This window comes from Cheilinus undulatus, linkage group 9 (assembly GCF_018320785.1).
Source record: "Cheilinus undulatus linkage group 9, ASM1832078v1, whole genome shotgun sequence".
Lineage (NCBI taxonomy): Eukaryota > Metazoa > Chordata > Actinopteri > Labriformes > Labridae > Cheilinus > Cheilinus undulatus.
This window is the reverse complement of record NC_054873.1, coordinates 21,075,698-21,102,714: the sequence shown is the minus strand read 5'-3', so window position 1 is coordinate 21,102,714 and position 27,017 is coordinate 21,075,698. Positions and strand designations below refer to the sequence as shown.

Genomic DNA, 27,017 nt, shown 5'->3' with positions numbered 1-27,017 from the left:
TTCTCAAATTGCCTCTTTAGGGTTGAGGTGAATGAAAATGAAGAATGTGTCATTTTCTCACTATTTTCAAAACTTGAATACTTTTAAACCTCATGTTATAATTCAATTTGTTCTCTTAATGTCTGATAGTATTAAAAGAACAAAGCTGTAAAAAACAAGAAGTCATATCTGAACCCAAAGCTGCCATGAAAGAAAGAGAGATACCGCAGCCTTAATTGTACAAAAACATAGGCAACATCTCTGCATGAAAACATTACTCAAGTTTTATTGCAATTTAGACTGAGTGCAGGAGATTGGCTCCATTTTATGGTAATAAATTATGATAAATAACCAATAATGGATGCCTTGGTCTTATTTTTGTTGTCGTTGTGGCACTAAAAGAGATACCAATATTGTTTTATTTTACATGGAATCGCATTTAAGTTTAAAAACCTGGTCTCATGACAGCCTTAACTGTGAGAAGTCAGTCTGCCAGGATTTTTTTTCTGGTAGGTCTACATGCCTCAATACATATAATTTCATTCAGGAAAGATTTGCAGTTCTCCAACTGAAAATACTGAAAGTACATAGCATAAAAACATGTCATGTTTACTTTGATAAAATGCCTTTTTTTCCTGATCTTCATCATATTCATGTTTGTTACTCATTTTAATAAATATCATCAGTGTCTTTAAATAAATAAATAATAAGTCATATTCAGGTGATTTACATGTGTTGGATTTATTCATAAGTTAGCAAAAAGTATTGACAGGCACTGAAAGAAACACATGATTCAGTGTGTACCACAGGCACAAATCAAACACACCTCAATGGCATTAGAACATAAGGCGTCTGGTTACTCAGAGTTGAGAAAATTTTAGCTCCATGCTGTTCTTCAAATCAGGACACAGGTAAAACAGAAGAAAACTTTCCCTTCAAGATGAATTAAATAATACAGGCTGTGATGGGTAAAATCTGACACAGAAAACTCAAACAGTACCTGAAGCACAATGTTTTTAAAGAAATAATATAAAATATTTTTTGTAAGAATATAAATCCAATAAATATGTTTTTAATACTGCATTGATACAAAAATAGAGTAGTCCAAGACCACCAGAATCCACCAAATTTCACTGAAACGGACACACCAGAAACATGAGTGCATAGATAATTGTCACACACAGAAGGCAGCATCTGCAAAACATAGGGAGGGGAAACCAAAAAAGTCCTGAAATTACCTACATTTAAGCTGACGTCTTCTCTTTGTAGAGGTTAGAAAAGTTTAGATCTGCTGCTCTCTGAGGTTCATGTCAGCAAAATGTAATCCTTTAGACAAACACAGATGCCAACTTAAAATATTAAGACCAGCAAGTTCTTCTAGCTCTCTGCAAATATCAGCTTTTAAGTTTAAAACTCTCCTTCATGTTTTAACCCAAAAATTATAACAATTTAGCTGTGACGCCTGTAAGAAATCTTTTGTTTCTTACAAACCTCATTAATTAAATAAACCATCCAATTCTAATGCAAGAGTGTTTGTTTTTACATGTCATTCTGTATTTCAGATATTTTTTAAAGTAGTTAAATGCTTTTATGTTAAGAGAAACAAAAAGGAAAGTGATCTGTAAATGATTAGAGTATGTCCTACAAGAATCATGTCAATAAAGTTTTTATATCTAAACTTTCTTGTTTATGAGAATGAGAGAGAAATTATATTCACAATGTCTTGAAAAGAAGCCCTGCATATTAAGAAATGGGGACTTTACTGGATTAAAGTTATTGTCTTTTATGATTTTAGAACAAAGAAACATGCTAGTTTTACATTTTGAGAGTTTTAAAATAACCACGTTGCATTGTGGTTGCATTGTTCCTCTTCCTATGGAGTGTCATCCTTAAGGCTGTCTAATCTTAGCTAATTTTTAGTGAAGACAATAAGGAATTAGTAACTATAATTAAGACTGAGCTGAGAACAATAAGAAAGATGGGGGAAGAACATCAACCATTGGACATCGCTACCCTGAGTGCATTGTGCAGCAATGGCACCCTTAATGTGAAGCCATTTTCGAAATTTTCTCAAAATGCTGAAATCTAGGGAGTTCTTTGTACATCCTTCACATAAAAGCCACTAATGTCTATCCAGTAAGATCAACCTATCCTCAAACGTAGGGTTCCCCTTAAAACCAAGAACCAGCAGAGATAATAAAAGCATTCATTTCACTCAGACAACATTTCAATCGTTTTCAAGTCATCATTTTAAGACATAAGTGTTATCCTGAAACATCTTCAGAAGGATAAAGACACAATCTTTGACCCTGAGGAAAACCAGACATAACTTTCAAACAACTGTGGAGTAAATTATTTCTGGGTGAAGAAAACAACTCTGTCAATGATAATAGAGAATAGTGTACTGTGTCCTGCTCTGTTCTGCACTGCTGCTCTGTGTACCTTCCTCCTCATGTTCATGCTGCTCAGTGGTGTCCGTGGGGGTGCTGCGGTCTGTGGAGGGGGATGGGTGGTCAGTGCTCCTGTAAAGCTCTCTGACAGTGGTACATCAGGCAGTCAGGCAGGTCAGGGATTGGAGAGCGAAGCCACACAGATAGCATTCCTGCATGGGCGCGACAGTGCATCAGACACGGCTGATCCTGGAGGAGCTGGCACGCTACGATACCCTCCATACCTGTGAGGGAAAATTAAAGTTTACTTCAAGTATCAAACTAATGGTGCTAAACACAGAGGCCAATGTGGAAGGGCAAAATGGCAGTTTCTCAAGTGCTCCAAAGGCCCTAGGATCCCCTAAAGTCTATTTTTTCAGCAGAAATGAACAGCCTGGTACAACCAATAGCAGTGTTAGGCTTGGCCATTTTTTCAGTTAGTCTGTGTCTTTAGAAAAAAACGCTAGTTAGTTTTAGTCACATGTTTCAGTCTATTTTTTATTAAAGAAAACTCCCCAAAAATTTGAGTTTTCTTTAAAACATGCCTCTCAGTCTTAGGAGGTGAGCGTGCTGTGAAAGTCACAACATAATGTTATGACTCATCCAAGATGGTGGATGAATCAACAGAGTAGGTTGGTACTTTGAGTCATTTTATGCCTTTATATCACTGCCATATATAAATGTATCAGTTCATGGTATCAATGTACTAGTGAAAGTGGACAAATGGAGTATGATTCAGGGTGATTACCTCTACACCAGTCACCAGATATCAACTTCATTTTCCCCACCCATTTACAGTCTTTTTCCTTAATATTATTTGCTATACTTATTCATTTGTTTACCCTGGTGTCTTTGGAAAGTGTGACAAGGGGGCTGGGCAGGTAATTTCAGGTGAAAAAAATCAAGTTTATAAAATGTTAAAGCTTCTGATCACCGATGATTTCCACCACATGAAGCTGAAGTTTCCTCTTTAGTATGTTCAGCGTGGCTGTAAGAGATTCCTGGCCTTCACTTATCAGCGCCAAGTTCTGCTTCGTATCATTCGAGAACGCCAACCACATCGTCCCATACTCGTCTGTGGACACTGTCAGAGGTCTGATAAGAAATATGGAAACACAGTAAGTAACTAATCTTTTTTGCAGACATTTTTACATAACATAAGAAAATAAGCCACCTGATGAAGCTGGTTAGAGGCAGCTTGAATGAAAATTGAAGCGACTGAGGGGTCCCATCAGAAAACGTGTATGACACCACCCCGCACACTTCAAAATGGACTGAAGGCCTCTTCACATTTAAAGTGTACTGACACACAACAACACTGTCACTTCTCACTTCCTGGACCGGACTTTCGCACACACACGATACCTGGAAAAAACAAGAAGTACTTTTTAAAATGTAGTTACTGTATTACTTTAAAAAGGTCTCACCGCTAGCGATCTGCTTCATAAAAAACAAACCTCAAGTTGATCCGAGTCCAGCTCTAAGATAATCTGCTCAATGTCAGAGTGCGAAGAGTTGTAAATAAAAACAATGAGTGCTACACATTCATCTCTCTGCACATGACAGGAGGAGAGGCGAAGGCTTTGGTGGGAGCACAGAGGAGTGATTTCAGAGTGGGAGAGTCCAGAGAGCTCTGCAGGAAGATGTGAGCTGAGACACGAGTCTTTATCTCCATCCAAGTGTTCAGGATCTAAACCATTATCCCTAATAAGAGAGGAGTTACTGGTGTTTACATCCCTTTGTGTTAACTCCCCATCAAAGGTGCCATTTGCAGTGCTGAGGTCCTGAGAGAGCTGTGGTGGAGGTTCTGGTGAAGGTGTGTCCAGGTCTGAGGTCACGTTGGAGTCCAGGAGGTTGTTACACAATAAGTTATCCACGGTGCTCGGAGGAGAGCTGATGGAGTTTGATGTCACCTCATTGGGAACTGAAGATGAGTTCAGACCTTTGGCTTTTCTCCTGAAGCGCTGAGGTGTTGGATCAGATTTTCCCATCTGTTCAAAAGGAAAAAAACTGATGACTTTATAAAAATGTGATGTACCACTTCTGAAATGTTTATATGCTGTATTTTCAAATGTTTATAGTGTAAGTGGAGACCTTGAAAAACAGACCAAAATGTGGCCTTTTTTTTATATTTTGCTCTTTTATCTTTAACAGTTAGAGGAAGGATTAAGAGCTCACCAGACACACAGAGCTCTGAGAGCTCAGGCCGACAAACAGCGAGGAGGCCAGCTGCTGTTTCTCCAGTTCAGGCTCAGGGGTTGGTGTGGGAGTGGTAGTGTGACTGTGGGACCCATCAGCCTCTCCATGTTGGCTTGGTGAGCGGAGGGGACTAGGAACCTCCACCTGGGCAGTTTCCTCCCCGTGCGCCAAGTAGCCCTCCTTCCCCCAGACCCGCTTCACTCCATCGAGCTTCAGAGTGGCAGAGCTGGAACAAAAACATGGATGATCATCAAAACTGCAGTGTGTTTATTTCAAATCAGGCAAGAAAGTATGCATCACGTATTCACGCACCTTCCTTTGTGTGAGAGTTCAGTGCTGTCGCCTGACAGACCGGAGCTGATGGACAACAGTGTGGGAGACTGTCTGTCTGTGATGCTGCAGGAGGACATGCTGATGGGCAGAGACAGGCCGTACGGCTCCAGATTCAGAGCTGAGGAGACAAAACAGTCAAGAGTACATCAAAACAAGTCAGTGCACATGCAGGTTACCAAATCTGCCACAGCTAAGTGCTCAAATAACTCAGAGCACACTGTTCTGTGGAAAAGATTAGCAAAATTGGTCTAAAAGAAAATGACAGATTTTTAAAAAACTATGATTAAATGTCAATGTTTGACTACTTGGATTTCACCACTGCCTGCATGCAAGTCTTCTGCTCATCACTTTCCAAACCATCTCTCTCATCAGGTGTCAATCAACTACACTCTTTCTGCCTTTTAGTGACAACTGCACAGCCTACATTTGTGCAATCATTTTTGTCTCTTCTCTGGAGAATGTTTGTAACTGCTCTGTTTGCAAAACCTCTGAACCGCTCTTCACCTTGTTAAAGTCAAAGAGCCAAGAAAGTGTCACAATTATAAAAAACAAAATTAAAATCATTCATCTGCAGTAACTATGACTATACAGTCATCCTTCTTTTCCCATTGTTGCCCTAAAATTAACAATTTATCAAAATTATAAAGCAATTTGTGTTTGAGAAGAAATGGTTAAATATGTCTTAGATCAATCTGATTTTACCTTCTTTAAAACCAAATGTTAACATTGAAGTCGCAGTTAGCGCTCGCTGGTAAATTCACCTTTTGCCTGAGCGAGTTCCTCCTGCCGCTGATGAGGAGGCTTGTAAGGTGCTGAACCAGCAGCCAACGCCTCTGACACGAATCCGTCTAGGAATGACAGAGAGGAATCTACCTGGAGACCAGAAAACAAAAGCGGCAAGTTTGAACTTCCTTTGGAAAAGGTCTGCAGCACTTTCAAAGTAAACATTTTATACATAAAAATGTGCAATGTCTTGGCCCTGGACAAATTTAACATGTACATTATGATGCCAACCATTTCAGCAGTCATGCGACTATAAATATCTATCATTTATTTCAGGGCTGTTCAGTTAGCTTGAGATGAGGGCCACTTTGTGAGAAAGGACCACAAATGAAGGACCAGAATGAGAGATGACATAAGTGAAATAATTTTCATAACCTTTATCAAACAACCAAACTGTTTTTGATTTTCTTCTCCTCAGTTGACACAGGCATGCCTTCACAGTCTCTCCGTCAAAAAATATTGAGCTTTTTCATGATATTCTTTTCTTTTTTTTTTGAGATGTGCCTGTAATCATCATCACCAGCAAACACAACTATCAGCTAAATAATTACAAATGATAAGCAGGAGGTGTACAGGTAGGCATACTTCCTGCTCATTTATTTCCTTTATTATAATTTGGGAAGGGAAAAAAGTCATTCCTGCTGTTTTTTTAGTGATTTAAGCTGTCTTACACTTTATAAAGAAAACATCCCACAAAGTTGGAGATTCTGCTTTTGGCTCTGCTCTCTCTTTGGGAGTGTGTGAAGTCATACAACCAAGATATCAAACATGACAGATATCCATTCGACCACGGAGAGCAGCCAGTCAGGCCGTGGTCTGGTGTTGTGTCCCCCTGTACACTGTACAATAAATGCACTATCATGACAAAAGTTGGCATAACTTCCAAGTTATTCATGCAACTCAAAGACATGTTTAAATCAGCTGAGAAGGCAGTGTGCATTTGGCTTTATGTGCTAGAAAAAACATAGCCACAGGTGAAAAAAAGTGTGCTTATACATGAGAATGGAGAGCAGAGCAATTGTTGGCAGGAATGAGAGTATTTGTATAAATAGAAATAACTTATTGCACTGTGAGGTGGGACAAATAAACTGGAGAAATAATGTGATGGAATATCTTGCAAATACAATAAACATAGATGATGTTATTCAAAAATAAAACTTGTGTGGATCATTTCTAGAGCATTATTAGTCTACTCAAAGGGCCAATAAAATGGCCTTAAGGGCCTGATCTGGCCCTTGGACGCTGAATTGAACAGACTGGATTTATGTGCTCTAAGCAATCAATAATGACCCCAAACAGGGCCATTATATTTCATTCAATTTTCACAAACCCAACAGTGCAGCACTGCTACTTCTGACTGAACTGTGCTATACTCCACACTTTTTGCACTGATATTTCTATTCTTAGTAACTATATTTAATTCCTATTTCTATTACTTAATTCCTATTTCTATTACTTAATTCCTATTTCTATTATTTATTTCTCTATTTCTTTATGCTATATTCTATAGAAGATAAATTGTACAACTGTATTTGACAGAAAAAGTTGATCTGATTCTGATATCACATTATAAACTTACTCTTTCAGATGTGATGCAGCATCTAAAATTTTTTTTCACAATTTGTGTGTACAAAAGAATAAAATTAATCAACTTTGCGATCTTCTGAACAACCAGAGGAAGAATTTTTGCATTTATAATATCATCCTGGATCTCTATTTGATTAAGGAAAAAAAACTTGGCACAAAAACATTTCTGTGGGGTTGAAACCCAAGCAGCTTTTTGCTGCAGACATGTTACAACAGCTGCAGCTGAAATGATGATCACAAATGCTCTAAATCACAAAGACAAACATGAAATTAGCAGTGTGTAATTGGGAGCAAGTTTATGCAGGTTTTCCCCAACTATTAACAAATATTTTACAAGGGAAGGGACTAGGTTGAAGAAACAAGTCCTTTTTTCATAAAATGTTTGATCACAAGCTATTATAGAGCCAGCAAGTTCAATGTGTAAATACATTTGATTTGCTATTTAAATGTTTATGTTTCATTAAAGATTTGGTAAAATGGAGAAAGGGCTTTAGCTAGTAAAATGATTTTCTAGCTGTCCGACAACTCAAAGCACTTATTACACCACAGGGCACACTTACCTATTCATCCCACATTCACACACCGATGCAGAGGCTGCTTTGTAAAGTGGGAATCAGTATCAATTAATCCCATTCATACATATTCACACACCACACAGCAGTGGGAGGAATTTGGGGTTAAGTGTCTTGCCCAAGGACATATTGACATGGGACTGATCTGATGGTTGAGAGAGAACAGCCACCGCCATGAGCACTGTTACTCTGAATTCTCAGCCCTGCATGTGTCTGTATGTTACCTCTAGGGGTTCCTGGCTGCCGTCTCCTGGCAGCACTCTGGCTCGTAGTTCAGAGTCCTGGCTGAGGTGCTGTAGCTCCTGAGCTCTCTGTCTCAGTACGGTGTCCAGGGAGCTGCTGTATGTTTCAGAAATCTCCTGAGCCACAGAAATACCCGCTGTGCCCGAACACAGCTTTGTCATTGCCATGAGCACCCAGCTCTTGGTTTCACTGCTGGTGGTCTTAGAATCAAGCAGTCTGGAGAGCAGCCTCAGGACAGTGGCAGGTTCAAGATCCTCCCGTAAATGGGAGTACTCACCGAGGACCTGAGCCGGGCAAACAAGATGAAGGGTTAGGTGCATTGTAAATACTTTGCAATAATGTCAATAGGTGGCAATGTGTCCAATTTCAGTTCATTGGTTACTGAGGACCTTCTTCCTGTGGACCTTTCTGACAAGTTAGCAAGTAGCTAACGATGTATGATAAAATATAGACAGTACCACTTTGTCAAGAAATATGTGATTTGTGGTTATTGAATTTTCTCTTTATTAGAAGTTAATAACTTGCTCTTATTGGTATTATTTATATTCGGTGGTGTGGCTGCTCTGGGATCCTCGTGCCCCTCCATGAGCTCATGTGGAAAGCATCAAACTGAAAATGCACACGTTTCTGCTCTACCTGCGCAGATAAGGAAAGCCTGAAGCAGGGAGAGCAGCAGCAAAAACCCAGAGCAGAGCAGGCATCAATGACACTGATTAAGTAAGATGTAGCATAAAGGAGGAGCTGGGGTGGTGGAGGGTTGCAAAAAGCAGCTTGCGGAGGGAGCAGCAAAGCATAGCAAGGCTAGAGCAGTTTAAATATGGTAGCATGAATGCAATTAGCCAGTAGCGTGCTTAGAGAGAATCAGCTGACCGTCAGCTGATGACGGCTTGCTTGGTGTCAGCTGATCTTGATTATATGGCAGCGCTTTACTCCCTGGCCTGCCTGAACTAAAGCTACGTGCCCGACATAAGGCCATGAAGACACCCTCTCTCTATTGCTGCACCGCCTCAACAGAAGTCATAGATCAACCTTGAACATGGATACCACAGCCAAAAAAGATTCATTATTGTGAAATGTCTATAGATTTGCGCAATGCTCTGAGTGAAGAACAGTCTTTTGTTGGGAGAGGTTTCAGGACTGAGTGATCAAACCTCAGACAATTTTGAATGTGATAGATCATTATCTGTCAATAATTTTGTTCTCTTTCTATGGTTTTTGAGCTGCTCATTGTCTGTGGTTACATAACTGCTCTTGATCAGTGCTATTGATGAAAATCAATGCTCTCTAATAATGGGCCAAGTTTAACCACTGGTTAAAGCATTAAACACCTTTTCTCCCTAAATATGTAAAATGAATCCATGAAACAGAAATTTCAGTTTCAACTGTTTAAGATAAATACACCTCATTGAGTTCAGTTACTATCTAAAAGCTCCTAATTTCAAAGCAAGATAGCAACAGGAGTGGGAGGAGCTTGATGCTTTATCACTGTGCAGCTTGGAAGAGTTCAGTGGTGCTGCATTGTAATCAGACAGAATAATTTACTTTTTTTAACTGCGTGTGTACACTGTACTTTTAACCTTAAACTGATCATTACAACATAATTAACATAATTAATTATGTTTTTTGTAATTATTAACATAATTACAAAAAAAACGCAAACTGCTCTTTCTGCTTGTTGCACAAACATCACTCACCCAGCTGATGACCTGGAGGAAGCGCTGAGGCAGTTTACCAGGTCTACCATGAAGCAAGGAAATATACGAGTCTACAGCAAACTGCCTCAACTTTCTGTCTTCCTCCACGCTGTCAAATCCTGAAACAGTTCAATGAATCAGAATAAAAACCACTATCAGTAAGAGTTAGAGAAAAGGGGAACAACACTTCACAGGAACATAAAAAAGGAAAGATGACTGTGTGGTCATCTCACCCTCAGACAGCAGTTTAAGAAAGTTGTTTGGGATGTCGGGCTGCATCATGTCTCCACCCACTGAAAACACAGTGTTCATGGTTTCAATGAACCACTCATTGTCTGGAGCATATGTAGAAAGGTATATAGGAAAAAAACAACACAATATTGAGAACAAAACCAGCTATTTCAGAACACTACGACATGCTGCCAAGGAAACAAATAGGAAATGTTGTGTTTGGCATGATTATTTCTATGGAGTTGTTTTAGTAAAAACACAAAAGTCATAAATGTCCTTAAATTTCTCTGCTGAAGAAGCGCTGCTTGCCCAGCTTTAGATTTTACTGAAAGCATGAAGAAAACAAAGTCTTTGTTTTTCACCAAAGACTCTTTCAAAGAAGTGGATGAAGTAAACCCAACATCAGCTTTTGCCCTGAGGCCTTCAGCTCTGCGTTTGGTATGTCATCAACTTTTTAACCTTTTTTTTGTTTTTTTTAAAGGGACTTGGCTGCAGACATCAGACATCCACAAATATGCGCGCACTTGGACATCAGTAAATGCATGTGGCCTCTGTATTTTCACAAAACAAAATTATCAGTTTAAAAAAATATATCTAAATTGACCATACACCTGTAAATATGACATCCAGAAATGAACATGTAGTTTGAATAACAGCCAGTTAGCTGGGAAAAAATATACAAGTATTCAAATAACTGGAAGACTTTAAATGATGTTTAACTTGTTTAACTTGATATAAGCCATTTAAAAAAATATGCTTTAGCTGCTATTTCTTGGTTTTAATATCCAAATTGATCACAAACATAAGTCTATAAATTTAAAAAAATACATAATTACACCCACACATAATTAAAATAATTAAAATGGTCAATCATAAGGTTGTAACTCCCAAAGCTCCCTTTTATTCCAAATGGGGCCATAATTGACCAAATGAGTATCATGCTGTACTGGAGAAGACTTAAAACCAGCAGCTTAAACAAGAAACTGAAAAATAAATTTTCACCATGATAAAAGAAAGAAAAAGTAGGCTTGTTATCTGATCTATTAACACTCACAATTTTTACAAGCACTAAGGCTGCCCTCTGCTGGCCTTTGAGGAAAAAATGAATGTTTGAGACACAACTTCACTGTATTCACTTCCTCAGTGGAGGCTTTATCCATCTTCAGAGGCTTTTAACTGCCAGAACCAAAGGCTAGTTGGTCGAGGCTGAAAGGTTCCATAAAAAAGCATTTTAGAGGCCTGAACAAAGGCACCTTTTGTTGCTGTTTTAATCTCTATTTACAGATTCACAAAAAAGTAAAATCTGTAGACAGAGGTTGTGATTCTCAGCATGTTAAGTGTTGTTTCTATTTGTAGTCTAAGATGTATTAGCAATCACATACCAGCAGACATGTGGAACTTTTTCCATAGTGATGAGACTGCAGCTCACACTGATGGTATTCCTAAAAAAAATTGGCTCTGTGAACAAATCTCTGCATAAAAGTGCAAAAATATTTAAACTGCTTGATGCTGTGTGGCGAAAAAAAAATCTGTGCTGGATTCCCTGCACAGATTTGTCATATTCTCCTCTCCTGAAAGCAAAAAATCTTTGACTTCTCTCTGCACCTTGTCTTGAGCAAACTTTATCCCCGTCAATTTTGAGAAAATCACATTGTATAGGTTTCTTCCTCAGGTTCCTACCAGTGAGGTGAGCACAAATAAAGCCGTTGTCTACATCTGTTCCTCGAGGAAATTGTCTGTTAGATGATGACAGATGGTGATTGCCACAGTGCAAAGATTTTTATCATGTAAACTCAAGGAAAAAGCAAAGGGGTACAGTCAAGAGAAATAAATGCTCTCTAAGCGTGATCAATTATACAAAATAGATAATCCAACAGGATCCGGTTAGCATCATTTCAGATGCAGAGACAGTTTGTAAGAGGTTTCATTTGCTCTGTCATGTCTTTTTCCTTTGTTTCCTGAATTGGTTATCTTCAAAATCAAACTTTTTAAGAAAATGTTTAAACGGATCAGCAAGATTAGAGGTGAATCTCAGCCTAAGGTGTCAGATTTGTCCAGCTGTAGTCTCCATGACTGTTCTCATCCTCCTGCATATTGTACCTTCCCTGATAGCATAAATGAACAAAGTTAGCACAAGATGATGCACTATAACTATGTAAGAATATTTAGCATTTTAAGTGAGTTTCTGCAGAAACACTTCATAATGTTAACCTGATTTAATATATGATGTTTGCTTTAATGGATTTTGTCTAATCACCCTTTGAACATTATTTTTGTGTTGGAGTAATATGTTATTTCATTTCATGAATGCTGAATTTTTCCATTTTAAAGGTACCAGTGAACATACCATTATCTAGAGGGCAAATATACTGTGTTTGAAATGGAGTATACTGTAGCTAATATAATGATGAATATAGAAAAGGATATTTTTCCGCCAGTTCTGCAACCTTCCCCACTAAGTCAGTGGTGGTGTAGTCATCTTTACTGATCTGTAGAAACTCCAGCATCTTCTCCACGATGACCGTCACATTCTGGGCATTTGTGATCCGAAACAGCAACTCCAGTGTCTACGAGGAAAAAAACGGTAATTGTTGGCCTATTATTCTGACACCAAAATCCAGCCTGGACCAGCATGTGGCTCACCTCTCGCTTGATGATGAGGTCGGGGTGATCAAGGCACTCTATGATGGTCATCTGATGCTGCAGGGCCAGTTTAGGATCCAGCTGGACCACATAGGTGAGGGCCTTCAACCCTACAATGATAATCAAATATACAGAGTAAGTACTTTGAAAATGTGATGAATGTGCATCTTTCACAAAAATGTGTTCTTTGGGTCTTACCAAGATATTTGAGATTAATCTTCTGTGATAGAACAAAGTTGCCGATGCACTTTGCAGCTTTTTCCAACAGTTCGGATTTGGGGTGGATCGTGTAAATACACTTCACACACTCGTATAATATTGCTGGAAAAAATAGATACTGCCATAAGTGAAGAAAGAACCTCGATCTTTAGATAATACTAAGAAAAACAACAAAAAAGGACACTTAAATTTGTCATACCATAGGTGATGTTGTGATTCATCTCTGCTCTTCGTAACGACTCGTCAAGAACTTCATACATGATCTCACTCGTGCTGTGGAGCAAAAAACAAAATCACAACTTGCAAGAATAGAGATTAAAAGACAACCACTTCATTAAACCTTTACAATTAGGGGACAAGAGGAGATATAAAGACTACCTCTGGTCATTTTTCCCAAGCAAGGACAGTATTCTGAGGAGCTGAATCTGCAGCCATGGAGCAGGGACACTGTGATAGTTAAAATCCATGGGTAGTTTTCCTCCCACCACCTGCTTCAGTATGGTGACAAAACTTGCTGTCAGGTCCTTATAACCCTCTGGATTCTCCTGGAACAAAAAAAAAAAAAAAAAAAAAAAAAAAAAATAAAACATTGGGAGCACCTTGAGCAGGATGTTAACAATTAATAAAGAAACAATAAAAGGAGGTAATGAAAGAAGATGTCAATAAAAGCAGTACAAAGCAGGTTAACAAAATAAAACAATACAAGAGATGGAAACAAAAATGTAAAAGAGACAAAAGAAGTTACGTAAATAAAAACCATGAGAACAAATTAAAGACAAAGAAACACTAAAAGAGACAAAAGTAATAAAGTAATAAAGTAATGAAAGATATAAAACAAATAAATTACATAAAAATAAATGTAATAAAATAAACAAATGTCATGAAACCAATAAAAGGAAATAAAAGCAATAAACAGACAATAAGGATATTAAAGAAATACAGTAAAGCAATTAGAAGCACAATGATAAATAAGATAAGATGAAAAAGGACATAGAAAATGTGTCACATAAAAGCAAATAAATTACACTCTTGTATATTAAAGTCTTAACCCTCCAATGGCCAGTAGGGCTTGACCTGAGGCTCTAAGGCTGCAGGCTGGCTTATAAAGGGTCAACAATGATGTGAGCAACTAAGAGCCAAACCCAAACAGGCTTTAAAAGTTATCAGTCAAACTCAATCTTGAATGTGACAGGGATTATTTGGTGATAAAGGACAACAGGAATACCTGGATCATCTGCAGGTAGATGTGGAGTGAAGCCGTCATGACACCAGGATCCTTGTCACACAGAGCTTTGCGAAACTTGTTGTGAATGTGTTGAACTTGATTTGGAGCTATTTGGTAGAATTTATAGAGCGCCAGGACTGCTTTTCTCCGAATGATCTCTCTAAAGACATGCCAGGAAAAAAACTCTATAAACAAACACTTGGGCTTTATGTGAACACTCTACTTAAATACATACAGAACAACTGAACAAATACAAATGACAAATCACACCGACTGATATAAAAGAAAATGTCTTACTTCGGGTGATTAAGTTTCTCCTCCACCAGAGGAAGAATGGCAGGAATCATATCTTTGGGGAACATCTGGCTGACGACAGTTAGAGCCATGCACACTTCTATGAGGTTTGTGCTCTGAAGATCCTGAAAACACAAAATAGGTCAACATCTTTCTGATACCAGATGACCAAAGCTATAAAATCTTAACACCAACCTTTAACACGGTGTTTACAAGGAGAAGAAGCAGCTCATGACTTTCATTTAGAAACAATGATACAGCAAGGTAGCCTGAAAGTCAAACACACAGATGTTTCCTTGTCAGAGGAGTTTCTCAACCATTCACTATTTTCAAACTTAAGCTGCTGAAAATGCACTTTTTGACCATTCAACAAACCAAGATGGACATATTCTTGGTAAGGACTCTGAAAGGAGAACATACCAACTCTTTTTTCCAGAGCAGAGCCTTGTTGAGCCAGTTTGATGGCATGGATGTAGCTGAATGAAGCTTCATAACCGAGCATTTCACAGTAGATCGCTCTCACCATCAGCTCCTTCATCTGCCTCTGGATCAATTAACAACACATGGAAGAACAAAAACAAAACTCAGTACTTTGAATTTTCTGGTTTCTTTTTCGTTCATCAAAACAGGAAAATGAGAAGACTCATACCATGGAGGTGTTCGGGGAGGACACCTGCTCTTTAATAGAGGATAGCTCACGCTGAATAAGCTTTTCCTCCTCCTGCACAAATAACAGAAACACAGTCAAGTTGATACTACCAACATCAAGAAGAGCAACCTAACAAAAATGAAAGTGTGGCTCTAAATACTTTCTATATGCACCGTATATGAACGCAGTATACTCTGGTCTGACATGAGTTTGTCAGTATTGAAAACTTGAAAGTTTCCACTCTTATTGTATTTTTATAAATGGTTCAGCTCTACTGTTTTTATGATGATACATTCACATTAATGTCAGCCATTGTCAGAAGTGCATAGTAAATGCTTTCGACAGTGCATCACAGTGGACTGGAGTTGTAGATTATTAATACCGTTTAACGTAAATGCTCCTCTAATGGTGCATTCGTTTTTGTGGGACATTAAAACACTTTCCGTCTTGACAAATGTCTAGAGGACATAAAAAAACCCTTTTCGCCATGTCCATGTATATCCTCAAGCTCTTACTCTCGTAAAAGACAGTTTGAGAATGCAAATTCTGCTGGCAACAGACTGAATTTTCTAGTGTCCGAGCATATATCAAGACTCCTGAATGTACCAGCAAGGACATGCTTTACTCAAAGCTGTATAATTCCACGTAACAATCAATAACAATAGTGTGTCAGTAAATCCCCCCTGAACTTAATATAGTGCCGCGCATAGCACTTGGTTGGTAGAAATTTGGTTTAATTAAACAAAAACAGATTTTTGAAGTTAGCATAGCCATTAGCAAGCTAACCTTTGAGCGCACTATTAGCAGTCTAATCTTATTATTTCACCTGCTGTCAGGTCTACTAGGACATACGTACGTGCTTGGACGTCAGCTCAGTGATTCCTCTGATGAGGTTTCCTAGTTTGGAGGTGGAGGACAGTTTAGCAGATCCAGGCTGTGAGTCTAAAGACAGGAGGCTCGGCAGAGCTGTCAGGGTCTTCTCCACAACATCGCTCATTTTGTCAGCGAAAAACGGGGCTTGTCAGCTGTTTTTCTTTTTTGAAATCGCACTTATTCAATCATCTATCCATCACAATAAACGCTTGAAACACAGAGCATATCAACGTTATGAGTAAAACAGTTAAAGGCTCACAAGAGGTACAAACCAAGCCAGACTGTCGGCCATTGTTTTGATTCAGCAGAGTGACCGAGGCTCGTTAGTGACGTCACATCCGTATGTATTGGTTAACTTCCTGCCTTTTCTTTCTTGAGGTTTATTAGCGACTGGCAAACAATGGACTGGTGCATCTCCGCCACCTACTGGTATCAAATAAAAGTTTGAATTTTGTAAAACTATTATAGTTAAATATAAACAGCAGCAATGTAAATAAGCTTAAAACAAGAAGATAAATCAAAGAATATGAATGCAAACCTTTTGATATTCAAAACTCAGTTTATTATGTTTGTCATACTTTGATAAACAGTCCCTTGTTTAACTGTACACTAAACTACAATGAAATAATTACAGTAAATATGAAATGACAGCCATTGGACAATTGCATGAAAAGGAGTACATTCTAATAACTTAGACATGTTTTCATATGTTCATATTTAGATATCTAGTTGAGGGACCAAAGGTTCAAGGTGTCTGAATGTGACTGAATGTGCACATAGAGCAAAAAAGAGGCCTCCATGGCTGGAAACAAACAGATGAGAGGTTTTTAAAAATCATAGGGATAGAAAATCAACACTGTATATGACTATAGTTTACCTGTGAATGTGCTTTGTTTATTCTGGAATAATATTGGCAGGTGAGTTTTTGTTATGAACAGAGGAGACTTGCTGGGATGTGCAGTGTGTGGAATTAAAACCAATCAACTATCACCTTTAATTAACTACTTTGTTCAGACTACTTTATGTTCATTCATACCTTCTACTATTTAATAATGTTTTCAAAGACACAACATTTGGCATCCTCCCTGTTTCTTTGTTTTTCAGTAAGGTAGACAAATAAAGCTGTGATTCCCTCCTGCAAATGAAATTATTTTCTTTATATCCCATTTCTTTCTGCATAATTCATGCCTCTAATATTTTTGTGCAAAAAAATAAATAAATAAGTAATGTCCTTTATGTGGGCACATACAATACATCACTTTATTGTGTCACTTCTATCCTAGACTGATGCGAGTTACTACCAACGTTTTTTTGCAATATACATCTTACATCTTAAACTGTAACCATAAGTACTTCTGTGCAGTTTTTCGCTCAAACATATTGTTATACAAGCCTGCCAGTTGGTTTAATTGCTCTCTGAAATACTTAAACCTACCTTGGCCATGAGACTGGAGTATATATACAATGCTATTGATACGCTCTATGTACAACCCAAGTGTGAGTCTCTATCTCTGTGATTGTACTCTAGCAAACAGAAACATCGGTGTGTCTTCAGGAGGTCTGTCTACCATTAAATCCTCTATGTCTTCATTCTTAAGCCCAGATCTGAAAAAAAAAAAATCAAATATGTATTGTAAGACATTAGAAGAAAAGGTCAAAGCAAACTGTGAAGTTGTCAGGTCAGACATTAATGGCAGACATGTCATACCCGAAGAGTGTGATCCCAAGATCCCGTGCAGAAGGCTGTCCCATCTGGCGAAACGCGCAGCGTGCTGACGCGGTTCTCATGCCCGAACAGAATAGACACTCGTGTTCCTTTGAGAACATCCCAAACATTTATAGTGTAGTCATTGTAGCCGCCAAACAGTAGCCGCCCTAAGAGAAAAACAAAACAAACGGTTTATGTAGCATTAATCTTACATTCCCTGAAAGACTTTTGAATGGCTATAATGGCATGGTGTTCTCATAATTTTGTATCTCTTTTCACCAATAATGGTGAGCTTTATGTAGATCTTGTGCAATGTAAGGTGCAAAATACTGTTTGCCTACTCTCAAAGCAGTTTAATGAGACCATGACACATTTCTCCAAAGAAAAAACAAAGTGTTTCATATTGTCTCATACCGTATCATATCATATTGTATCACATCATATCATGCCGTATTGTGTCACGTCGTATTGTATTGTTTTATAATCTATAAAATTTTAAGAATCATCTCTTACCACTGAGAGAGAAATCAACACTGGAGACTCCAAAAATAATACTCTCTTTGGAATAAATCGCCACCTCTCTGTCTGCCCTCAGGTCATACAGGCGGCACTGTAAGAAAGAAAAGTATTTAAATTACTGTCATAATTTTCTATATAATTTTGTTGCACTGAGCTGTGAAGGTTTTGTCACTTACTGTAGCATCATCTGAGCCAGACGCAAACGCATCTCCACTAGGATAGTATCTATTGAAAACAACAAACAGAACAGGCGGGTTTCTAATACTTTCTGAAAGCCTCTTCATGTACGATTTGATTTTTATGTATGAATTTTAACGACTCCTTAAGAAACTAAAGAAAATTAGGCTGTGTTTTGTTCTACCCAAGCGAGCATGCCTCTTTAGCTATTTTACCCACAATCCTCAGCACAGGGGGAGATTTACCTTATATGCATAACTATGGCGATAACAATCATAAAGAAATACTTTTCAGTTGTACTGGTGTTAACATAAGGGTGCAAGATGAAATCCACTAATAAGGGTTGAAGATGGCCTAGTGCATTGGTTCCCAACCTGGGGTCCGGGACCCCCTGGAAGGCACCATAGATCTCTGCTCTGAGGCTGCCAAAATCAGATTTGCAAATATTGACTGAAACCATGAAAAATCAGTTATTAGGTCATTTATACAAACATTTTTAGATGAGAAAAGCATGCACAGGCCTTTTTAGGGTTTTAGCAGTGAAACAATTTAAATCTATGTTGATTTTTGGCGGCAACGTGTCACTTTTTCTTCTCTCTTGGGTTCTGGGGGGGCTGCGCCTCCATAGGTACATGTAGGGGGTGCTCCAAGGAAAAATGGTTGGGAAACACTGGCCTAGTAGCCTTGCATAGCAGATGGATACACCCATTTCCTTGTTTCTCACTGGTGAATCCATCTTGCAAAGCTCCCGTCTGAACCGTTTGGGCCCAGTTAGAAAGTGACAGGACCAATCAGGGATGAGGGGTAGTACTTTCTGGCGAGTTGTGACGTAGTCAAGCAGCCGCAAAAGACCAGTGCAATTATGGTTGAAGAGCTTAGCATGGATGCTGCTAAAGCACCAGTTTTATCAGAACTTGACGACATTTCTTCGTTAAAAGAAGAACAAAGAACAGCACTAAGTTGTTTTCTTTTCAAAAACAACAAAAGTCGTGTACTGACATGTCTACAGTTGCCATGGTTCACGTTATGCAGTTCCCTATCAAGTTTAATCCTCGGTAGGGGCGCAGCTACATCACATGTTTGTTGCTCTGGCTCTGCCCTTTCCCAAACGCTGTGTATGAGTGGTTTTCCAGATGGATGTGTTTCACACATCCATCTGACGTGCCAGGTTACTGGCCTAGTGGTTAGTACCAAGATCTTGGCATGTCATTCTCAACTCTCTCTGGTTTCCATGTCTGTTAACTGCCCTATGAAAACAAAGGCCAGGCAGATGGTCAAGTGGTTTAAGGCGTACCCCATGTACAAGGGTGCCCCAGGTTCAATTCTGGTCTGTGGCTCTTCTGCATGTCTCTTCCCTATTCTCTTATCCCTCTCTCCATCCCTTCTTTCTATCCACTGTCCTCCAAAATGAATAAAAGCATTAAAAAAATATATCTTTAAAAATCAATAAATAAAGCCCAACACCTAAATATATAACAGAGAGAAAGAAAGAATGAAACTGTTAAAATCACAACTGTATGTTAATTTCTAGATTTGTGAGGGGCTTTTTGTGTGTTTAAGAAAACCTTTTTTTAATCAGTATTTAAATTCTGCACTACAGACAGCAAAAACAAAGTACACACAGTACTAAGCAAAATCCTCAGGCACCATTAGACTATTTGTTTTAGCTATGTTATTCTTACTCATCATTCAAGTCCTGCTGGAAATGCCTGATTTGAAATGGTTTCGTTTTTCAGCATGGCAACGATCCCCTGCACACTGCTCATTATTTGGAAAGAAAAACAACTGATAAAGCATCAACAGTCATGGACCGGCCTCTAAAGAGTTAAGAAATGATTACTGTACATACAACATGGGATCAACTGGATGAAAAACAGAAATAAAAGACAGCCTAAATCCAAACAAGAATTATTATTATCATCATTATCTTTCCTGTAAGAGCCATTCTTCTCTAAAAAAGGCTTTTTTTAAATTATATTTTGCTGATCTCTACCCTAACATTCCAACCTAAATTTGACAGAGCCACTTACCTCACACTGTTTATGTCCGACTCATGAGTCTCAAAGGACTGGATACACTGTCCTGAGCGCATGTCCCACACATTTGCCTTCTTATCACAGCCCTATAATGTAATAAAATAGGATAGAAATGTTTAAATTAACAAAATAATTGGTCCAATAGTAATATGCTGAAGTGAATGTTTAGACAGAGTAGGAGTCCTCACCCCAGAAACAAATGTGTTCCCGGTCTCAGAGGGGGCCAGGTCCAGACACAGCACATCTGCTGCATGTCCATGGAAACTCTGCAACAGCTGCCCGCTCTCAACATCCCATAATGCACATGTACCATCCCCACTGGACGTCAGGATCTTAAACAGAAACAAACAAAGAGGAGTAAGAATAACTGCTGGTCTGAAGTTTAGTAAAATCAGGCTCACAGGCAGCTATAAATGGACTGTGAGGAGTCATGTGACCATGAAATCAAACCAGGAGCAACTGGCTGCTGTGAATTATTAACAAAGCCAAGAAGCTCCTTTCACTGCAACATGGAGGCAGTGATTTCTAATTAATAATGAGAAAGAAACAGTGATGAGGACAAAAGCAGCAGAATTTGTTTGAACATAGAAAAGTAAAACACATGAGAGTTATCCCTAAAAACTATTTACCCAATAACTTTAGTAGTTTTAGGTTTTGTTTTAAATGTATTTTAAAAATTCTAACCTGCATGTCCGAGTTGGTGAAGCTGCAGGCAGACAGGTAGTTTGTATGCATGGCCACTGACTTCTTCTTGGCTGCCAGGTTCTCGTTTTTGTCCAGAGACAGAGGATACACTGAGCATTTGTTGTCCAGGCCCCTGCACACAGAAACATGATCCAGTTTACAACAACAGAAAAGATGAAACACAGGCTTTGGACCATCAGTGATAGCAAGACACTCACCCACAGGCCACAGCACAGCCGGAGGGGGCATAGGCGCAGGCCATCACCCAGGTGCACGGCATTGTCACAGCATGCTCCTGAAAAACATCAAAAGGCATCAAACGCTGTGTGAGCCGCACCAGGACAGAGAGATCAATCAGGTTCATTGGGAAAAATTACAGCAGAACAGTATGCAAATATCAACGGTGCTATAGTTAGGGATAATTACACACCCTGAAAAAACACAAGGCCCCTTTTGAAAAAGATATTTCAAATCTGAATTCCCCAAAAGTTGGAAAAAAAATACAATGCAATGATCCAGAAAGCTCATAAACCCATAATTTATTCACAATAGAACATAAACAACCATTTCATGAAAAATATTAGCTCATTTTCAATTTGATGGCAGCAACACATTAAAAAAAGAAGTGACAGGGCGATGTTTGCTGTTGTGTAGCATCCCCTCATCTTTTCACAGCAGCCTGTAAACATCCAGGAAGCAAGCAGACCAGTTGCTGAAGTTTTGGGAGAGGAATTTTGTCCCATTCTTGTCAGATGTAAGATTTTAGATGCTCAACAGTCCTGGGTTTTCTTTGCTGGATTTTTCATTTTATGATGTGCCAAATGCTTTCTATCAGTGAAAGATCTGGACTGCATGCAGGCCAGTCCAGCTCCCCGACTCATATTGCAAAGCCATGCTGTTTGATGGATGCGGTGTAGCACTGTCTTGCTGAAATATGCAAGGCCTTGCCTGAAAAAGTTGCTGTTTAAATGGGAGCATGCGTTGCTCTAAAATCTTTGTATACTTTTCAGCATTGATCGTGCCTTCAAGATATGTAAGCTGATTATGCCATAGGCACTAATGCAACCCACGACCAGCAGTGATGCAGGCTTTTGAACTGTATACTGATACAAGCATACGGTCTGCATATTCCAAACATCAGCACCACAAAATTTCAAGGTAAAATTATGTTTTTAAAAGGCAAATACATAAGATAGAAAGTCAAAATCACAAGTTAAAAAGTAAAAATATCACTTGTAATTTTACATTGTGAATCTTGAAGGTCAAATTATGTTATGACAAGGTCAAGACATGAAAACAGTCAATGTCAGAATTTTGAGATGCAAAATTGAAAATATGACATGACAGCATTGATTTCTTTTCTCACCATCCTGATGTTTTATCTAATTACTTTTACTCTTTACCCTTTCCGATTTTTATAACTTAACAAGGATATTTTTTTTTCCAAATTTTATTTAATTTTTAAGAACATAACAAACATAACACACATCCATAAACACAGCACAGTGCACATTTAGAAAAAAAGAAGACAAAAGCAAAGCAACCCACCGCACAAGTTCTCACACCCCAAGATCCTTGACATACAACATGAAAGGCCCCAAGACACTCTCAAAAAAATTTTGTCTGCCCTTCAACACATAGGTGATCCTCTCCAGTGGGAGGGTAGACAACATCTGTTGCCTCCACTGACCCACAGCAGGCCCATGGTCCTTCTTCCAGCATAACGTAATACACCTCTTCGCATTCAGCAGGCTTATATCTATAAACACTTTTTCACCCTTTGTATATGTAGGCTTCTCTGGGTATAAGCCAAACAAGAACAGTCTTCAGTCCAATACAAATTTCTTGGAAATTATTTTTTCAATCGCACCCTTTATTCCCTCCCAGAACAGAACAATTTTTCTACAGTACCACATACAATGAACCAGTGTTCCTCTACATTTAGTACATTTTGGACACAAGTCAGGAATATTACCATTATACCTATTAAGATATACTGGCGTTACATAAATTCGCATTAACCATTTGAACTGGATTAATGTGAGATATATATATTAATAGATCTGCTATGTGCCAAGTTACATGCATCTCTCCAATCCTCCTCTGATAATTGTAACGACGTATCTTCATTCCAAGCTTTAAGTCTACCGTATGAATCTTGAGATATTTTAGACATCATAACATTATAAATATGCGATATTATACCTTTTTTTCGACTGTCTTTTGTCATCATTTCCTCCAAAGTCGATTGAGCAGGTTTTGTCAGTACATTGTTCTGGTTTTTCTTTATGAAGCTTCTGAGTTGATTTAAATAAATGTTTTTTATCCATATAAAATCTATCTTGCAACTCCTGAAAGCACACTAGTGTGTCAGATTTGGGTAGATAAAAATCTTGAATCATTCTCAATCCTTTGGCTCTCCATAGACGAAATACCGCATCAGCTCTCCAAGGTACATTTGGTTGCCCCATATTGGACTAAACTGAGATAAACAATTTGGTTCTTTTAAATATTTTTTTCACATTCCTCCATACTCTAATCATATTTTTAAGTATTGGATTTTTTGTCTGTTTTAACAATTTTGTAATCATATTTGAGTATAACAAGGATATTTTAAATCATCAAGGTTGAGTTTACACATTTATACTGGAGGCAATCTGCAGACCTCATACTGGTGGGCCAGTTATAATAGAAAGATTGTATGATCTTGTGGGCCAGATACAACTGTACTATGTCCCAGATTTAGCTCCTGGGCCTTGTATTTGACACCCCTGTTCAATTGGGTTTATGAGATTTGCAAACCATTGCATTCTGTTTTTACAAACATAAACTAAATTTTTAGACAAAGACATTTCAGTTTTAGAGTATGTTTTAAAATCAATGCATCAACCCATATATGTGTGTATTTTTTCACACGTTCATGTGTCAAAATGCCATTTCATGATCATTAACATTTAAATAAACATTATTACAACAATAGCTCAGATTTGGAGAGGTAGCTTCATTTTCTCGCAGTCACAATCTGCACATGCATTTCTGCTGCAAAAGTCTTAGTGTATTCCTTCACTATTAATGTGTGCTCTAACATTTTGAATTACTTGATATCCAAATGAATAATTTTATTACAAAATCCTTTAAATACAAAAAACCAAAGTTTATCATTCATTTTCAAACTGACACATAGTGTGAAATATATCCACAACATATTTCAGTTTATAGTGATCTTAAATGACAGAAACATTGAATCCCATGTTATGTACATAAATGTGGGGTTAGTTGAATTTATCAAAATCAGAATCAACTTTAGTGGCCATGAATGCTTAAGCAAGAAATTTGACCTGGTTTGCTTTGCTTAAAGTACAGGAATTAAACATTAAAAACTAAGAAATTAAAAACAAAAAAAGTATTTTAAAAATTAAGATTTGAAAATGTACAAGCTCTTGTTAGTTATTTTTAGTATATCCGTATAGCCTTATGGCATAACTGTCTAAGTCATTTTTAGGCCAAATTGTGATATCTGCCTAACTCTACTCTGCTAACGCTCCTGATTGATTGTGCCTTATTGTCTATACCATCAGCCAATCGGAGTGCTTGTTACAGTCCACAATCACTAGATTCCTAAGTCATCTTTTAACTATTATTATCATTATGTGTTATGTAGACCTTGTTGTGGCTTTTCTTCTTTTGTCAAAGTTTTCTACCTATTGTAGGATTCAGAGTTTTGTCCATGTGCACTATGCTATGAGTAAAATTTTTTAAAAGGTCCACAAAATCTAACTTGAAGAGACTTTATTCTGAAGGGTCACAAGGCAAAGTGGTTGGTAAACATTGACTTAGACAATCAGTGCGTCTATAAGCAATTAGAAAAAGTTAAGTTATTGCATTAGTCCAACAAAACAACTTTTAAGTCAGTCTGACTAAAATTGCACTGCATCACATTTTTTTAAAACTCCAAATAGCACACCTTGATAATGTGGTTGGACATGTATTCACTCTTGCATGTATATGCCTTAATCCGACCTTAATGGGATAGCATATGCTCCACAGAGTTTGCGGCCGTCTTCAACCCAGATGTAGAACAGCATAAATGCTATTTATAGCTTAAGTCACCTGGTTATCTGTCTTCAGTTATCACTATAAGCTTGAGGGATAGCGTGCATCATATCAGTACAGAAGGAAAAGTGTAGATTGTGTACAGAATTTACAAAGCTGTTCATGTTTTCACAGTTTAATATTCAACTGGTTAGCAAGTTTGCAAGGTCAACCAAAAAAAGGTTCACTAGTAACTGGCATACTGCCACCCAGCCTAGCAGAGTCTGACATACTTCAGCCAATAAATGGATTTTACACTGGTGCACGTGTACTGAGACAAGGACAGCAGTCCAGTTAAATATCCAAATTGAGCTAAAACTTTATCTCAACCTCACTGTGCATGTGAGCGTTCATATGAATACTTATGGTTAGAAGGTTTACTTGATAAAATGAGGTAAAGTAACCCAAGATTTTTTAAGAAACTGGTGAAAAAATAGAGAGATTATTAAGATCTTTAGATATAATTGTACAAAAAAGGAGAATTTACCTTGTTGGTAGTGAAAGCATCCCACACGATCACTTTTCCATCCTGAACAGAGATTTTAGACGTCAGTACAAAATAAAGCACAATCATCTGATTATAAATTAGGTCTTTAAAGCTCCTGTATGTATCAACCCCCCATGTATATTTAAATGGCAGTTTTTGATGACCACGTATCACTCTCTAAATCCTTGCTGAAAAGCATGTAAACAAAGGAGTTTCTAAAATGACCTCTGTCTGAATCAAACCCTTTGGAAGTGTTTTAATGCTTTAAAAAACACAACAAAGGACAGATTAATGCTGCTGCTGATGGTCTTGTTTGCTTTTGTAGGTCACAAAAAGGCATCAAAATCAATATTGGTCAGTTACATAATTACCAAAAATTTCCCCTCAGGAGCTTTAAAGAACAACAACAGGAGCAAGAGGAGCGGTGTTTGTGAGACCTGAGAAGAGCTGACGATCCTCCTCTTGTCCTTACACCAGTCCATACAGAGAACTTTGTTGCCGTGTCCCTTCAGGGTCCTCCGGGTCTTCATGACAAACTGGCCCAGCCCCTCCACCTTCTCGGCCACCTGATGTACTGCACAAATACACACATACAGCACACACCGAATGCACAATACATTATCTCTCTATAGTACTAGTATATCCAACCCCTTGATGTTTATTCCCTGTATGACTAAGGATTAAACAACAGTGGGCCTAATGCAGGAGGAGACTGAATTAATCTTTGCATCTGTCACGTCCATCAGACAGGAGCATCTCATTAAACATGCACTACAGTTACTTTCCCCCCTCTTTTTTAAAAAATACTCAGACTCAGCACCACTTCCATTGCTGAGACATGATTGGACTACATGGTAAGAATTTGGATGGAGGCAATGGGCTGTAAAATGGGGAGCTAACAGCTCTGTAAAGTCGCCTCACAAACCTGAAATAGCGATACTACAAGCATGAGTGTAAACAAATCCACATTCTTGTAAATCTAGGGACATTCCCCCTTTTAATCACGCGCATTTAGGCTTATTGAAAATGGATGTGCGTTATATTTTGCGCCAATTCGTCCCGTCCCACTGTGATCGCTGAGGTGATTTAAGGCCTCTCCATTTTCAGCACTCACGCTCGACATCGTGCAGCTTCGCCCTTTCCTCCTCCAGCTTCGTCTTCAGCGTCTCCGATTCCGTTTTAAGATGGGCCAGAGTCTCGTTCAGCTGTACCTCCTGTGTCGCCATTTCAGGGATTAGAGGGGATCTCATATATTTCCTTTGTGCAGGCAGCGATCGGCAGCGAAAAGGCTTACAGCGAAGCTAACAGCTGATGCTGCTGTCATGACGTCACGGGGAGAAGATGCTCCGCTCTCCAGTTGC

General features: G+C 38.4%; 2 protein-coding genes across 2 annotated transcripts; both read right to left on the bottom strand.

The window, feature by feature from the left end:
• Positions 1-704: 704 nt before the first annotated feature.
• On the bottom strand, positions 705-16,262 carry ap4e1 (adaptor related protein complex 4 subunit epsilon 1). Its single transcript, XM_041796695.1, has 21 exons — positions 15,937-16,262; positions 15,081-15,152; positions 14,852-14,975; positions 14,627-14,700; positions 14,435-14,556; positions 14,138-14,297; positions 13,291-13,457; positions 13,112-13,185; positions 12,892-13,014; positions 12,694-12,803; positions 12,478-12,617; positions 10,053-10,165; positions 9,820-9,938; positions 8,107-8,409; positions 5,702-5,813; positions 4,920-5,058; positions 4,587-4,833; positions 3,866-4,399; positions 3,583-3,773; positions 3,343-3,503; positions 705-2,653 (listed from the first exon to the last, which is right to left on the bottom strand). The coding sequence occupies exons 1-21, from the start codon at positions 16,075-16,077 to the stop codon at positions 2,493-2,495; spliced, it is 3,387 nt and encodes a 1,128-aa protein (XP_041652629.1). The 5' UTR covers positions 16,078-16,262; the 3' UTR covers positions 705-2,492.
• A 255-nt stretch (positions 16,263-16,517) lies between these two features.
• On the bottom strand, positions 16,518-26,968 carry gnb5a (guanine nucleotide binding protein (G protein), beta 5a). Its single transcript, XM_041796744.1, has 11 exons — positions 26,771-26,968; positions 26,094-26,230; positions 25,657-25,698; positions 21,296-21,372; positions 21,078-21,210; positions 20,582-20,725; positions 20,388-20,479; positions 18,357-18,405; positions 18,175-18,271; positions 17,662-17,828; positions 16,518-17,558 (listed from the first exon to the last, which is right to left on the bottom strand). The coding sequence occupies exons 1-11, from the start codon at positions 26,904-26,906 to the stop codon at positions 17,547-17,549; spliced, it is 1,086 nt and encodes a 361-aa protein (XP_041652678.1). The 5' UTR covers positions 26,907-26,968; the 3' UTR covers positions 16,518-17,546.
• Between the last annotated feature and the right edge of the window lie 49 nt (positions 26,969-27,017).

Bases quoted from the DNA above. Each gene is read 5' to 3' on its own strand.
- ap4e1 (XM_041796695.1), bottom strand. From the start codon at position 16,077: ATGAGCGATGTTGTGGAGAAGACCCTGACAGCTCTGCCGAGCCTCCTG. The intron at 15,153-15,936 runs GTACGTATGTCC...TTATTTGTGCAG, and splicing joins CTGAGCTGACGTCCAAGCAC to GAGGAGGAAAAGCTTATTCA. The intron at 12,618-12,693 runs GTGAGCCACATG...TTTTCCTCGTAG, and splicing joins ACCTCATCATCAAGCGAGAG to ACACTGGAGTTGCTGTTTCG.
- gnb5a (XM_041796744.1), bottom strand. From the start codon at position 26,906: ATGAGATCCCCTCTAATCCCTGAAATGGCGACACAGGAGGTACAGCTG. The intron at 26,231-26,770 runs GTGAGTGCTGAA...GTATTTGTGCAG, and splicing joins GAAGCTGCACGATGTCGAGC to TACATCAGGTGGCCGAGAAG. The intron at 18,272-18,356 runs GTAAGTGACAAA...TCTTTCTTACAG, and splicing joins CTGGCTCAGATGATGCTACA to TGCCGCCTGTATGACCTGAG.